This window comes from Drosophila biarmipes, chromosome X (assembly GCF_025231255.1).
Source record: "Drosophila biarmipes strain raj3 chromosome X, RU_DBia_V1.1, whole genome shotgun sequence".
NCBI lineage: Eukaryota > Metazoa > Arthropoda > Insecta > Diptera > Drosophilidae > Drosophila > Drosophila biarmipes.
The window spans coordinates 20,566,631-20,580,769 of record NC_066611.1 but is presented as its reverse complement, the minus strand read 5'-3'; the positions used below and the strand labels follow the sequence as shown (position 1 = coordinate 20,580,769).

The window sequence follows — 14,139 nt, the reverse complement described above, 5'->3', positions numbered from 1 at the left end:
TTGAGTGTGAGTGACCTTGTTACTTAGCAGGCGCCATTGTGTAGGTACTGAAAGACAGGCACCGACAGCCCCAGACCTTTGCTCCTCAGGACGCTGGCGCAACGGACTTGGTTGTGGAACTCGCAGGGCGTGGCGAAGGTCACTTGGCGGCCGTTGCGGAGCACGCAGACGGGCCGGTAGTACCGCGGACAGCTATACTCGCAACTCTCCTCGTCCTCGTCCAAGTTGGCCGCACTGGCCTGGGCGAGCAGCTGCTCTGCCTCGAGCTCATCTTCATCTTCGTCATCACCATCGTCATCGACCAGATCCTCACTATCCAGCGTTGTGGTGTACTGGTAGCCACCGGAATCTCCGTTGCCCTGGCTGTCCCGCCAGCTCCACTCGACAATAGTGTGCTCTGTTTGCACCTGCACGCCGCCGGCGGACTGCTGGATGATGGCCAAGAGAAGGGTCACGAAAATAAAACGCATGTTGCTTCCGCTTCGAGTGCTCAGCTGGACTCCTCGCGACCCCGCTTCGCGGAGCTCTTAAATAGACAACGGTACCACCAAACTCCAAACCACAAACCACGGCAGTTGTTCAAATAATGTCCGTACTTTCGGTGTTTTTGTTTTGGATGTGACGCCACACATACATATCACAATTGATAGTAAAGCTGCGGAATAATTTGAATATTCAAAAGTGAACCAAGGCCACCAGCAAGTTTACCTGCGAGGACTGAAAGTCGGAGCTTCATTTAGTTGGAAAACAGTCGGAGATTGGAAATGTAACATTCGGAATATTTAATTTGAGCTCTACATAAAGGAAATAAGATATTTTGGGCAAGTCCACGACAGTTCAACGACCGATAACGGAGCCAGCGGCGTCTATATCTCGTCCATGTAGCCATGCTCGTAGGCGTGCCGCACTGTCTTAAAGATCTCCTCGTTGGCCACGTCACCGCCGATGTCCATCGATAGTTGATAGCAGGCCTGGCCATGCAGGTCCGTATCGCAGAGGCGGGACAACTCGGCGCAGTCCGCCTCGCTGCCCAGAATCCAGGGCATGAAGTGCATGCAGACCATCACCCCGTAGAAGGCATATCGCCTGAAGTGCGCCTCGAAGCGGTCAAAGCTGGGGATTGCAGGGAAGTGATAAAGTTGATTTCCGATTGGAGCTACGTAGGAATATCCTCTGCTCACCTGTAGTCCGCCAGGAGCTGATCCACCCGCTCGTCGCTCAACTCATTCCTGTTGCGATGCAGCACCAGCTCCAGCATTTCGGTCATGTGCTGGTGGTACTTCCTCAGCAGATGAGCGAAGATCTCCTCCCTTTCCTGCGAGGGCGTGTTCATGTACATGAAGAAGCTGAGGTCAATGGCCGTGCTGCTGAAGCGCAGCTCCTGGAAATCAATGGCCTTGATGCCATCCACCTGGCCATCGTCGCCGTAGTGGAAGAGCACATTGTTGCGATTGTAGTCGCCATGCTGGAACGTGGCGAAGTAACTATCCGGCTGGTCGTCCGCACAAGACGTGGTGCGAATCCTCTCCAGCAGATGCGTGGGATTGGCGAAGTACTTCTCGCGCAGACGCTCGATGGCGGCGTCTAGGCCAGCATCTGAGTCCTGAAGGAGCTGCTTCTTGTGCCGGTCGTAGAACTCGTAGAAGCGATCGAAGGCCACACGATAGAGCACATCGAAGCCCGCCTTGCCCGAGCTGGAGACGAAGGGCATGTCCAGCACACCCGCCCGCAGGCGGGCATAAACCTGCGGCTGGAGTATTCGCGTGGCATAGCCGAGGGCATGGAAGGGCCCAATGAGTCCCACCATGGCCTCCAGCTGATCACGACGTAGGACTAGACGCGGGCCCAGCTGGTAGCCCTCGCCTTTGAGGTGCTTCAGAGCCAGGACAGATTCGCGACCGGTGCCGAGGCCTACGGAACAGGATAAGCAAGTATTAGAAAGGGACCAATGGAGTATTCTGGTCCCAGCACTCACCATTGACCAATCCGAACTTGGCGAAGTAGCAGCGCGGCACCCAGTTGGCCACCACCTCGCTGGCTAGGTGACTCGTCCGCAGCAGGTGCTCGTAGGCGGGCAGGATCTCGGAGTAGGCGAACACCTCGTTGGCGAACTGGATGTACGAGTTGCTCTGCTCGCGGTACAACTCCGTGCTCTTCATAAACTTGACCAGCACGATCTCCGTCCGCTGGCGCTCGGCGACCACCAGATCCAGCTCCACCGTGTACAGGGCGGACATGAACCCGTCCACCCCATTGGAGCACTCCACTCGGTGGCCCGCCAGCGAGACGCCCGATCCGAAGTACTTGTAGATCTCATACACGAGATTCCGCTCGATGTAGTCCAACTGCTCTTGCTGCGTCGACATTTTGCCCTGGCGAATTGCGAATGAGAGTTTCAATTGCAGTTGATTGCTTTCGCGGACGGGTCGTTGTCCTGACCCCGATCCCCGGTCCCCGATAAATGTATCCCACCCACCAGTTACTACGATATTGGTGATCTCGGCAAGACTGTTTGGGGGCCAGCTGGGGAGTCTTATATAGTGGAGCCCCTGGGGCGGGGCAATCGGCCTTGGTGAAATTCATCGAGATACTCGTAGCCTGCCCGGGCGATAAGATCCCAGAGAGCCATTAAAGGCCTTGGATTGGATCACCAGCGGATCACATCGCAGATCACTTGGTCTTCTGAATGGCGGCACAGCTGACGTGCGTGACTGTCAAACTATCGACAGCTGACCGGCCATGGACGCAGGTCAACTTTTACCAGAGGGATAATGTGTCGCATGTTGACCAGTGTAAGCTGGCAAACTTAAACCCTAAGTGGGCCAAGAAGCGTTCATTCGTGCAAAGTTCTTAAGTGGCATCGAAAGTGAACACATTTTGCGCAGTGTACTTGCACCAATAAACGGCGTGACTCACGACCGTTACACGCAAGTCGTGATTTTTCCCGTGACCTCTGCTCCAGCCCTGGCTGGGAGTGTCCATCCCTGGCCGCGATTGTCCATCCCTGGCTTGCATTGCGCAAAAAGATAAACATAACAATTTCGCTCGCCGCATTGGACTACAATTTATTTTACTGGTTATTTGTCAAACAATACCCTCGCAAGCCTGCTGATTCGCAATGCGTAAGTAGAACGGGCAGCCCCACCCACTGGCCTTCAGAATCCTGGCTGAAACGCGGCCCGTCAACTCTTAGATTTCGTGTTTATTTAAAAATGTTATGTTAAATTACAAAAAAATTTTATCACAATTAGAATTATGTTCGTATCATCCTTTTGTCGCTGTTGTGGTTCTCTTTGTTGTGCTTTTAGTAGAAAAGTGTCAAGTTATGTGAATATTACAATGGGTCTGGTGCACCGGATTCCCTAGAGCTTGGAGGCGTCGCTTCGGTGGGCATGTCGCCGCTTGCCTGGAGGGGATGAGAGATGTACATTCAGGGATACCAACCAATGGGTTCCCAGAAGCTGGGTCGAGGATTGCTACTCACGTCCGTTGCAGTGGCGCCCGTAGAATCCCGGATGGCACTTGCAGTGCTTGTGGGAGGTGCAGGTGCCATTACGGCACTTGCAGATGGAGCGCTGCTTGCGCCCGATCTCGCAGTGGTCACCGCGCAACCCGTTGGGACACCGGCACAGGTTGTTCCCGATGCAACGGCCCTCGTTCTTGCAGGGGATCACGCACTTGGCTGTGGGGAAAATCGGTACATGTAATCTTCCGTGCGATCTGGGAGCTAGGAGGAGCTTCTTTACTCACAGTACTCGCAGCGCAGGCCGTAGTATCCCTTGGAGCACTGGCACTTGTCCTTCTGTATGCACTTGCCGCCATTAAGGCACTTATCCTTGCAAATACCTGTGGAGCAAGGAGGGATTAGATGTTATAACCAGGGCATCTTTGAGATTCCTAAGATCTACTCATTTTCACCCAGTTACTTATAATATCCTGTATGCTTTTCTTCACAGCTGGAATGCTGAGAGGAGTTCTCTGCCGGCCCGAGGCGCGTCTGCTGTCCATGCGTTGCCTAGGCTCAGCCGCTGGGGGCAGCTCAGGCCCCGCAGAGGGAGCCAGCCCAGGCGCCACGCCCCTGCGCCCACGTCCAAATGCTCTGACCGATGAGATAATACGCGTCGATCATGCCGGCGAATTGGGCGCAGATCGCATCTACGCCGGCCAAATGGCCATTCTGGGCAACGGACCGCTGGGCAAGACCATCGGACACATGTGGGAGCAGGAGAAGGAGCACCGCAAGCAGTTCGAGCAGCTCATCCAGCAGCATCGCGTGCGCCCCACGATCATGACGCCGCTGTGGAACGTGGCCGGATTTGTGTTGGGCGCTGGAACCGCCCTGATGGGCGAAAAGGCGGCCATGGCCTGCACGGTTGCCGTGGAGACGGTCATTGTGGAGCACTACAACGACCAGCTGCGCCAGATCATGGAGGCACCCAATCCCGACAAGGTAAGCGTACACTTTGTTGCCTCAGAAGTGCAGGCAGGGATTTGAACTTGGGTTTTGGATTTTTTAGGAGCTGCTGGCCACAATAACCAAGTTTCGGGACGAGGAGCAGGAGCACCACGACACGGGCATCGATCACGGGGCCGAGCAGGCGCCCTTCTACCAGGCCATGACCGAGGTGATCAAGTTCGGCTGCAAGACGGCCATCGCCATCTCGAAGAAGATCTAGGAGGAGTAGTTGGGGCGGCCGCCCCACCCACTGTATATACCAAAACTATCTGTTCCCGCACCGTTGTTAAGCATTAAAGAAAGAGCTAAATGTCCAGTACTCACCACCTTCGCACTGGGTGCCCTGGTAGCCCTCCGGACAGGTGCAGATGGACGGCGCCGTGCAGTTGCCGCCGTTGAGGCACTGCGGGAAACAGAAGGCCGTCTCGCAGTACTGGCCCGTGTAGCCCACGTTGCACTTGCAGATGTGGTGCTCGTTGCAGTAGCCGTTCTTGCCGCACTTCAAACTGCATTCTGGATCGGGAGCTTAAGTTTATTTAGTTTAGTTCAATCGTTCGCAGGTAACGAGCCATTAACACTAACACACACACTTAACACTCGGTTCATCTGGACTCGCAGAGGACTAAGCAGAGCACATCGGAACCACAGAAAGGGGGCAAGTTGGAGTGGATACATAGATCGACAGACAGATAGAGAGGAAAGCGGTTGGCGTGGGATATCTCAGGTGCTATTTCGTGTGAAGAACATTATTGAAACCTATTGAATCGAGCTTGCAGTAAATTACACTGAAATACATGTATGTATGCATTGCAAAACTTGTTGATTCTTGAAAAGAAGCCTAGTATTTTTGAAATCATATTCAAAAAGAGTCATTTACATCCCTGTTCTTATTTGTACTCTCGAAACATGTGGCCGAGTTCGATTTGACGTTGAGTACGGTTTAAGCAACTTGATCAATTTTTAGTCAATAATTTTTATTACTATTCCTTAACAGTTAGTAGTTGACCTTTAAATGTGTTCATAAAACTTTACGTTATAAATTGAGAAAAAATCTATGATTATAAGAGTATGACAACTGCCTTATCTTAAGTGTAAATATAACTATTAATATTCCAGTCGTTTAAACTCGTTAAAGAATGTTTCAAATCGAATTCGAAAATTAAAACCGGAAAAGGCCTGATAAGCGAAATTAACTTGACAAACGGGATATGATTCAAGGCACTTGATTATTGCTAGTCAGATCCGTTTTAAATGCTCGTCTTTGATAAGAACTCCCTGCTGAAGTCATTCTGTGTTCATTGGAAAGCGCGGAAAAGCCGTGAAAAGCGACTACATTGCGGGGAATGGGACTGGGATGGGCGGGAATCGGGAGTGGGGAATGGGGATGGGATTCGGCTGGGGTCGGCATGCTGGGGTGGCTCGAGGAGCTGGCGGGAGGAGTGTGCACAACACGTAGATGCTACATTACAATTACGAGTACTATCGACTAGAAAAAGCATTGCTTGATATTTCATATACACTACCTTGCAAAGTTGTTAGTGAAGTAGGGTTGGAAGCGTCTATATCATACACACCTCTGTGGGCGCATTCCTTTTTGAAGTTGAGGCGAATGGGTGTGCCCGAGAGCGGCTTGTTGTGGCGCGTCTGGATCTTGAGGCCGACGTTGAAGGACGCGGTGCCGGAGCTGTTGCCGGTGCAGGGCAGGAAGATGCTGAAATCTGGCTTGGAAATGGGGCAGGTTATCTCCGCGCTCTGCTATCAACCGCTGCCGCTGCCGCTCCGCTCTGCTACTTACTCTTCTGCTCCTGCGGAATGCGACCGCTCTTGCGGATGGACAGCGTCGGCGCCTTCAGGATGCTCTCGTCCATCGTCTGCAGGCGGTCGAAGTCGTAGAAGTACTTGCGGCGCCCCGACTTCCACGTGAAGTTCACGTAGTTCACCTCGGAGGGGATCACCAGGAAGTTGTAGAGCGTGGTGTCGCGCAGGTCGTTGGTCACCCGGCTGTTGTGGATGGCGTACAGGCGCTCCGAGTAGCCCTGCGGGAAGTAGAGCGCTGTGGAGGCGGAATGGATCACGGATCACAGTGGATTTGCCGTAAGTACTAACGACTTTTTAGTGTCTTCAAAGTAACTATTAAGAGCCAATTTCTCAATGACATGTTAACTTGTGTGTTTGAGGTGGTTCGTTGATTGATTAATTATTAAATTTAATTATCCAAATTTAGTTATGAAATGTGCCACATAAAATCCAAAAATCAGCAATGATTTCTCGCTCATTAAGTTAAAAACTTATGCAGACTTTTTTAACCACCAAAGTTCATGTTGACTCTAACCATCAGATAAGAAATTGTAACCCTAACTTCACCCCAAACTTGAGGGAGCTTGGAGTGGTAGATGCATTTGAACCACCTACCAGTGAGCATCTTGAGCTGCTGCTCGTTGATCCACAGCGAGATGCCGCTCTCGTCGTTGCGGTTGTGCCGGTTGCCACCGCCTCCTCCGTTTCCCGCCCCGCTGCCACCGCCTCCTCCGCCGCCGCCGCCGCCCTGGTGTTTCTTCCGCTGACCCCGGCGTGGCTGGTGGTTGTGGCCCACCGTGTCCTGGTCCGCATAGTTGTCCAGGCCCTCGCTGGCGTTGCCCTGGCCCTCCTCCGAGCTGGACGAGTCCGATCTCCTGTTGTTGTTGTTGCTGTTGTTGCTATTCCGATTGTGGCTCTGGCGACACTCGATCTGGCCGATGCAGAGGAGCGTGTGCACGATCAGCACCAGATAGAACCACTTGACCACGCAGCCGATGCCCTGATGCCTCATGCTTGGTTTCCCAGCTGCCAAAGCAAACAGAAACGAGATCGAAATTAAAAATAAACGATGGCGGTGGTGCATTGCAGTCCCCGATCCCCTCCAGATATCGGATATCTGATTGCTTATTGCCGATCGCAGATTGCCAATCCCACTCGCAGGCAGTTTGTTTATCTTTGGCCGTATTTGCAGACCCTCGATCTATTTGCGATTCGGTTTCGCTGCTCTGGACGCGACGTATCGCGGGTATTATCTATTTGCTAGATGGGATTGGGGTGCTGGGTTAAGTGCTGCGACTTGGCAATTCCGGGAATAGCGTTTTCACATGTCTTTGGATTATCTGGGGGTAAAGCTGCACAGTATATGTATGTGGCTCCTAAGAGCAGCGATATCCGTTCAATATTCCAGTAAACATTTACCTTAATACGATCGCTTTTAATATTTGCTTGATCTTACGACCAATTTTGTCATAAAACCACAGCCAGATAGAAATAATTCGGCTGTGCATGTAGTGTATGGGACTGTGACTTCCTCATCTTAAGTTTTTGCACCAATCTGATCTAAACTTGCCCGTTTATCATTCCAGCTCCTTCTGCCTGCCACGGGCATGGTCGCATATAAGGCGTGAGCGAAGAGAGGAGAGGCCAGGCACAAGTTGAGGTGTCCCCATTCCGGTGCATCCCCTGCCCCCGGCGAAAGGCAAAACCCCAGCTTCGGCTCAGCCAGATTGAAGCAGTCGCTCGGAAAGGGCAGAGCTGGAGGTGGAGGTGGAGGGAGAGCAGGTACAAAGTCGTTAGCACTTTGCCTGGTGTGAAGTTACCCAAGTCAACGAGGGCCAGCCCAGTCGGCCAACTCCATCCCCATCTCCGGCTTCGGCCAGCCTTGTTACACGGCAGGCCGGACAGCTGGACAGCAGGACAGCCAGAAGCCAGACGTTTAACACGGCCAACAAGTGAACGGACAAAAGAGCGGACGCTGGTTCAGTGCTGTCCCTTGGGCTTCTTTCTCCCCAACTGAGTTCGGTGAGTACATGGACATCACTTCAATACCTGATACTCTGTAACCTAAAATCACATTTGAATCACTAACTATTTAGGATATACCATTAAGTCAGAGCCAGGCAGTGCAGGCTGCAGTATTCATTTCGAAGGACCACTTCTTAGAAGTACCTGTAAGAGGGCTTATCTAAGAACCCACTTAAAGATTAGGTAATTAGGTAAACCAAATGGAAAACATCACATTTGAATCAATAGTCATCTCAGGTGTAAAATGTTTATAGGTGTATAACGTGGTTGTATAAAGCGTGCTGTTTCTTAGAATCCATCCTGCAGACCCCCTCCTTTATACTTATAAAAGGGCTAGCTAGCTTAAAGTTAAAACTATAGGCCAACTAAGTTAAGAGCTCTAGCAGCTAAGGCCTCAAGAAGAATGAAACTGAAAATAATGTGTCTATTCAGATGCCAAGCAGTGCAGGTTCGCAGTATCATCTCTGAAGACTCATTTAGAAAATACCTATAAAGGTTAATTAGGATTCTTGTTTTAAGAGGGACCTTGCTCAATCCTGAGGTGTACCCACGAGTTTGATCTTGTGGGTCACTGGGTAACGATAGCGAGAAGTGGTAGAAGTTGGAACTCAGTTCCCGCTAGGAAACAGCTCCTTGGGCATCTCTGCGGACTGGTCAAGCGATCGATCGACCGATGTCTGCCCATCACGTATGAATGGGTTGCTGCGGGACCCGGGGCAGGGCAGACGACGATGATGGGCCAGAAAACAAGTTAAGCTGTCTTAATAAGATCAAACATGGCGATTATGAGGAATTACTTGGAGATAATGACATCGCCCAGCGACTCAAAAGCCTCTCGAAGACTCTGCCCGCGGCAGAAGTGGCAGTGAAGAGAGATCGGGGACCGGCCGGACTCGAGCACCGACTCCTCTGCACAGCGAAAGCGGCCTGGGAAACGATTTTGTTAAGTGAACTAATTGGTATTACTGGGCTCCGGGGCTCCCACGTACTTGCATCCGATTCGTAATTGAATCGGTGGTCGGAGGACGTAGGCGGAAGTACTGCTTTCGGCGTGGAACAACGCAATTCCACGGATACAATATAGCGCATGAAACGTGAACGTCGTATGCCGGCGAGATTGTAACCGAAATCCGGACCGTTGTGGGGGTCTCGGGATCGGAGTCGGGATCGGGATCGGGACCGGGACCGGGCCAGACCTCGATTCCTACAAACACGGCGTTCACGCTTTGTTTTGAAATTATTTTTATTTCGTGCTATTAAATGGTCGCCGATAAGCAGGCAAACGATGGCGACAGCCGGCTCCGGCCCATAGATAATCCCACTCATGGTCAATCTAAGTCCGAATCCGAATTGGAATTTCCAGCTGAGTCCCACTCGCAAGAGCCGGAAAGCTTAGTCAGCGTTGGATTTAAAGAAGTGCGTTGCAGTACCAGCTCCCCTTCGCCTCTACATACACCCCTATACAAAGTTTTGCCACCAAGTCAGCATCTGAATTGGAACTTCCCTGCATATCGGAATTAGAACTAATGCATACATTGTTGAGACGTGAGTAAGAGGAGTGTGTGCAGTGTACATTGGAATGTTCAGTCAGCTTTGAAGTTCCCGCAAAGTGTCAAAAACTGTCATCTAAATATTACCGCCCTTAACCTTAACCTAACAGATACTCCGGTTTACTACAGATTTGCAAACATCTAAAGCGAAACGATACTACGTGCGAACCAGAGGTTGAACTCTTTTACTTAGGAATTCTCTCAGCAATGCTGAGGAATTCGCGTTGGAAACCTTTCCTGCTTCCAGTGTACCTGTCGCCGCTGGAACATCAGGTGCAGCCGGAGAAGAGGAGGTGGGACCAGCATTATTATCAAACTCCATATCAGGTTGGTGGAGTGAAGATGCGTTGCTGCTGTCATCAACGATATAATTGCTTCGGCTTGAGGAAAAGGGACAGATTAACATTTTAGCGTGAAACCGGCGACAAGGGAACAGCAGGGGGAAGAGGAGAGGGCAGGGGCAGAGGAGGAGGAGCAGCAGCAGTAGCAATCAAAGTAGGAGCAGCAGCGACAACAATTTGTTAGCTCTTTACGATTATTGCCTTTCTCACACCTTATTACCGGGAAAATAAAGAAGCAGCATCCACAGGCAGCAGCAACAACAAGAACAGCAACAACAACACCAACAAATACGCAACGCTGAGACGTGAAAATAAAAAACACAAAAACACACACACGCAGGGCACAACAAAAGGCAACAACAACGGCAACAAGAAGGCCAACATAGCCGAGAACAAGAAGCTGCCCCTTGGAAGTGGAAGTGGACGTGGACTGGACCCGGGCTGGAGAGCACTGCGAGGAGTGGGAGGGGGAATTGGAACTGAGGCTGAGGCTGCGACTGAGGCTGAGGCTGAGGCTGAGTGAGGCTGGTGTACTGCAAGTGCAAGCGAGAGGCGAGCAGTTCATAAACAATCTGTACAGCGAAAATGGAAGTACACTGAGAAAACCACACCTGCCCGAACCCAAAGAGATTCCCAGAGATCCAACTTCGCCTATGCTGATCCGCAAAAGTATGCTGCAGATCGGAGGGCTGAAGGTGCTTCACGGCACCCTCTGAGATGCCACTGTATTTTTCGACGCATTTTAAAGAGATTTCGAGTCTCCAGTCAGAGCATCACCCAAAATCTTCAGCATCAAGTACCAGAAGATGGTCATCGGCCAAGAAGATCTCGAACGAAAGGGCGACCCAAAGGATGTGCGCGGAGGAGGGAGGGAGAGGGAGCGATTTCGGAGATGTCCAGCAGCAACACAGCCACAGCAAGTGGCACTTGCAGCTCTGTTTGCCTAATGAAACAACCGTCGCACACACACTCGCCCACACCGACACCAACGGGTGTGTGAAACACCAGCCAAAACACCTTGGACAAATAAAGCAGACAGGACGGCAGCGGCCGACTGGCAGATACTCTGCGCCGCCCTAGCCCTGGCCAATCGGAGCCCCATCCGCTGACCACTGGTTCGGCACGGGAGAGTTCTGATTTACACAGAAAGAAAATGTATCTCGTCGAGTAGGAGCATGAAAAGTATCTTTATCTTTAAGTATCTGCTGTAAAAATAATTTTGAAATTGATTTTATATACGCATCAAGTTAGCTTAGGTAGTTAGCTATTGTTTAATCTAGTATGTATGCTCTGGATTTAATATTGTTCCTGCTCTTTTCCCTGTGTAGGTCAGCCTGTGACACCTGACCTAGAGGGTGCTGGCCCATTCGTACTTCAGCAGACTGGCACAACCCATTAATCCTGTCTGCTACTCCTACCGATGATAACGATCACCAATTGAGTGGCAGCAGAGGTGGGAGGAAGAAGAGAAGGAGGAGGAGCAGCATGAGGAGAAGGTGGAGAGCCAGACAACAGGCGGATAACAACGCCTGTCTCCAAGTGGGCTCAAGTGCCGCAGGAGGTGGAGGTGGAGGAGGAGGAGGAGGAGGAGGAGGAGGAGGGGGAGTAGGAGCTGGAGCTGGAGCTGGAGGAGGGGGAGGGGGACGAGGAGCAGGGAGGGAAGGGGCAGCGAGACACGCAGGCTGCGGAGAAGACGGACGGACGACCGGCAGCATCGCCAGCAGAGCCAAAAGCAGAAGCTACTTGAGAGCCACAGAATTCCGATTGCGATGAGGCGATCGTGTGTCTATATGCATGCTGAGGAGCCAGGCAACGCGCGGTCGCACAGCCACCATTCCACTCCATTACCAGTTCGCAGATCGCCGCTTGCAGCGGCCAACGTCCAGCATCCAGCGTCTACCATCTACAATCCGCTCCCAGGAGCTGGCAATCAAATGGCCAACGTTGGACAATGACTTTCACGCCTTTCGAGCGCGCCAAAACGGACAAGTCAAGTACAGGCGGCCAAGAGGCATTCCCGATACCCTACCTACCTACCCGTTTGGAGACTTCTTAGCCGAGTTATGAATACAATAAAAAAAGAAATCTAAGGTATTTTCTGATATACTCAACCAACGTTTGATATATCTTAAAATTGTAAATGACTCCTTCGCAATTTAGATATACAAATCGATGTATCTTGGTAAAACCCAAAGCTCTTTCGAAGTCTAAGTACTGGAGATACATTAGCTGAACTCATGGGCATGAATACTATGATTTATCCCATCTACACACTGTTTCCCGTGCACTTTTCGGCTAGAAGTCTCTCGTTTTCCATTTCCGCTACGATCAGTCAGCACCTAAGCCTCCAATCTGAAGGGGGAGGTGTATTTAATAATATTCTAAAAAAACTGCAAATGTTATTGCTCTTTATGTTTAGTTAGTTCTTATCGCTTAATCGGGGTTGTGCGCAATACTCACAGCAATCACAACAAATTTAAGATCGCAGGTTAGTTTTCAACTTGAAATTGGAACACTTTACGTACTCGTTGGCCGTCGCCGAACCCAAAAAAATATATAAACGGTCGGATGACTCGGTTGACAATCCGAAAAGAGGCTTGGGGCTCCAAGGAGATATATACACTTTTGTTTGCCGAATTCCCTAAGACTTCGATTTTTCATAAATTCCGTTGCGTCGAAAGCTTTGCTGTTTGGGCACAAACGCGACAAGAATCGGCTCTTGAAAACACAACAACGCGCAGAGTTTCAGGGTGCGACCGTCGCGTTGCAGCTCCTTAGCTGATCTGGACGATCCACCGAAAGCCGAAAACCGGGGAACGCTTCGATCGGATCTCAGTGATGCCCTCTGCTCACTCCGCTCCCCACTAAAACCGCCAGACAAAGTTAAACCTTTCTTCACACCTCATTAATAGTTTTGTGATTGTATTTAAAATCTATTTAGTGAAATGACTAAAGTTTATATTATAAAGATGGGTAAATACAAACCGGATTACACACATAAAAGACAGTACTTTAGGATTATTATTAAAAATATATACGTAAATAATAACCATATACTTGTTGAGGGTTTCATTTTATAATTCCTGTATAAGATAGAATAACGTTTCAAAATATTGAAAATGTTGCTCAAAAAATAAAAAACTTATTTAACAACAAAACGTAGCCTAAAAAAGACCAAACTGACATATCTAATCATACTCATACTCATGTTGCGCTCTCGAACTTCTTCCAACCGCAACCTCGCTCTTATAAAATTATTATGAATTGTAAAGGAAGATTGTTCGTCGACTTGTGTTGACATTCTTTCTTTTGTATTATATAATAAATTACATTAAAATATTCTCAAGTGATGTGAATCATGGTGTGAATTACGGAGACCGTTAGCGTAGGTCGCCACCTGCGTAAAACCAAACTACGATTGGAAAACCACAAAATAAAAGAGTTTTTTGGACCAAAATCTGAAATCCAAAAAAAAACATGATATACCCCCTTATAAAAAATGAAAAATGAAGATGGGTCAAAAAATAAATTTCCTTTTGAATGATGCAGATCGTTAGCAAATCCAGTAAGCTTTCCAAAACAGTCGGTCTCTTAGCTGCTCGCCTTGATTTGACCAAACTACGATTAAAAAACCACAACAAAATTAGTTTTTTGGACCCAAATCTGAAATCCAAAAAAACATGATATACCCCCTTATAAAAAATGAAAATTGAAGATGGGTCAAAAAATAAATTTTCTTTTGAATGATGCAGATAGTTAGCAAATCTAGTAAGCTTTCCAAAACAGTCGGCCTCTTAGCTGCACGCTTTGATTTGACCAAACTACGATTATATTACTACAATTAATTACTACAAAATTAGTTTTTTGGACCCAAATCTGAAATCCAAAAAAACATGATATACCCCCTTATAAAAAATGAAAGAATGGGTCAAAAAATAAATTTCCTTTTGAATGATGCAGATCGTTGGCA

The 14,139-nt window shown here is 49.5% G+C and overlaps 5 protein-coding genes and 2 long non-coding RNA genes across 13 annotated transcripts; 3 read left to right on the top strand and 4 right to left on the bottom strand.

Annotated features, from left to right (window-relative positions):
- Positions 1-23: 23 nt before the first annotated feature.
- On the bottom strand, positions 24-635 carry LOC108023336 (uncharacterized). The gene has a single exon (XM_017092663.3). It carries the CDS (start codon positions 468-470, stop codon positions 24-26), a length of 447 nt encoding a protein of 148 aa, XP_016948152.1. The 5' UTR covers positions 471-635.
- A 123-nt stretch (positions 636-758) lies between these two features.
- On the bottom strand, positions 759-2,703 carry LOC108023334 (uncharacterized). 2 transcript variants are annotated; one of them, XM_017092661.3, is made up of 4 exons: positions 2,477-2,703; positions 1,976-2,372; positions 1,182-1,911; positions 759-1,113 (listed from the first exon to the last, which is right to left on the bottom strand). In XM_017092661.3, the coding sequence occupies exons 2-4, from the start codon at positions 2,364-2,366 to the stop codon at positions 867-869; spliced, it is 1,368 nt and encodes a 455-aa protein (XP_016948150.1). In that variant the 5' UTR covers positions 2,367-2,372; positions 2,477-2,703; the 3' UTR covers positions 759-866. The 2 variants fall into 2 exon arrangements, with proteins under 2 accessions (XP_016948150.1, XP_016948151.1); XM_017092662.3 differs by having other exon boundaries at positions 1,976-2,703.
- A 265-nt stretch (positions 2,704-2,968) lies between these two features.
- LOC108023588 (5-demethoxyubiquinone hydroxylase, mitochondrial) lies at positions 2,969-4,775 on the top strand. The gene is made up of 3 exons (XM_017093191.3): positions 2,969-3,122; positions 3,957-4,450; positions 4,518-4,775. Exons 1-3 carry the CDS (start codon positions 3,119-3,121, stop codon positions 4,674-4,676), a joined length of 657 nt encoding a protein of 218 aa, XP_016948680.1. The 5' UTR covers positions 2,969-3,118; the 3' UTR covers positions 4,677-4,775.
- Positions 3,183-12,942, bottom strand: LOC108023586 (protein shifted). Of its 6 annotated transcripts, none has more exons than XM_017093188.3 (8): positions 12,630-12,942; positions 6,869-7,279; positions 6,252-6,509; positions 5,980-6,174; positions 4,781-4,981; positions 3,751-3,846; positions 3,485-3,682; positions 3,183-3,406 (listed from the first exon to the last, which is right to left on the bottom strand). In XM_017093188.3, exons 2-8 carry the CDS (start codon positions 7,263-7,265, stop codon positions 3,363-3,365), a joined length of 1,389 nt encoding a protein of 462 aa, XP_016948677.1. In that variant the 5' UTR covers positions 7,266-7,279; positions 12,630-12,942; the 3' UTR covers positions 3,183-3,362. The 6 variants fall into 6 exon arrangements, with proteins under 6 accessions (XP_016948677.1, XP_016948673.1, XP_016948674.1 ...); XM_017093184.3 differs by having other exon boundaries at positions 12,695-12,942; XM_017093185.3 differs by having other exon boundaries at positions 4,781-4,969; positions 12,695-12,942.
- Positions 6,411-11,730, top strand: LOC108023589 (uncharacterized). The gene is made up of 3 exons (XR_001768089.3): positions 6,411-6,550; positions 7,840-8,275; positions 11,498-11,730. It is a non-coding gene; the product is annotated as an uncharacterized LOC108023589 (long non-coding RNA).
- LOC127011061 (uncharacterized) lies at positions 8,785-9,621 on the bottom strand. The gene is made up of 2 exons (XM_050888149.1): positions 9,268-9,621; positions 8,785-9,205 (listed from the first exon to the last, which is right to left on the bottom strand). The coding sequence occupies exons 1-2, from the start codon at positions 9,602-9,604 to the stop codon at positions 9,072-9,074; spliced, it is 471 nt and encodes a 156-aa protein (XP_050744106.1). The 5' UTR covers positions 9,605-9,621; the 3' UTR covers positions 8,785-9,071.
- On the top strand, positions 11,822-13,525 carry LOC122818607 (uncharacterized). The gene is made up of 2 exons (XR_006368098.2): positions 11,822-12,260; positions 12,330-13,525. It is a non-coding gene; the product is annotated as an uncharacterized LOC122818607 (long non-coding RNA).
- The last annotated feature ends 614 nt before the right edge of the window (positions 13,526-14,139 follow it).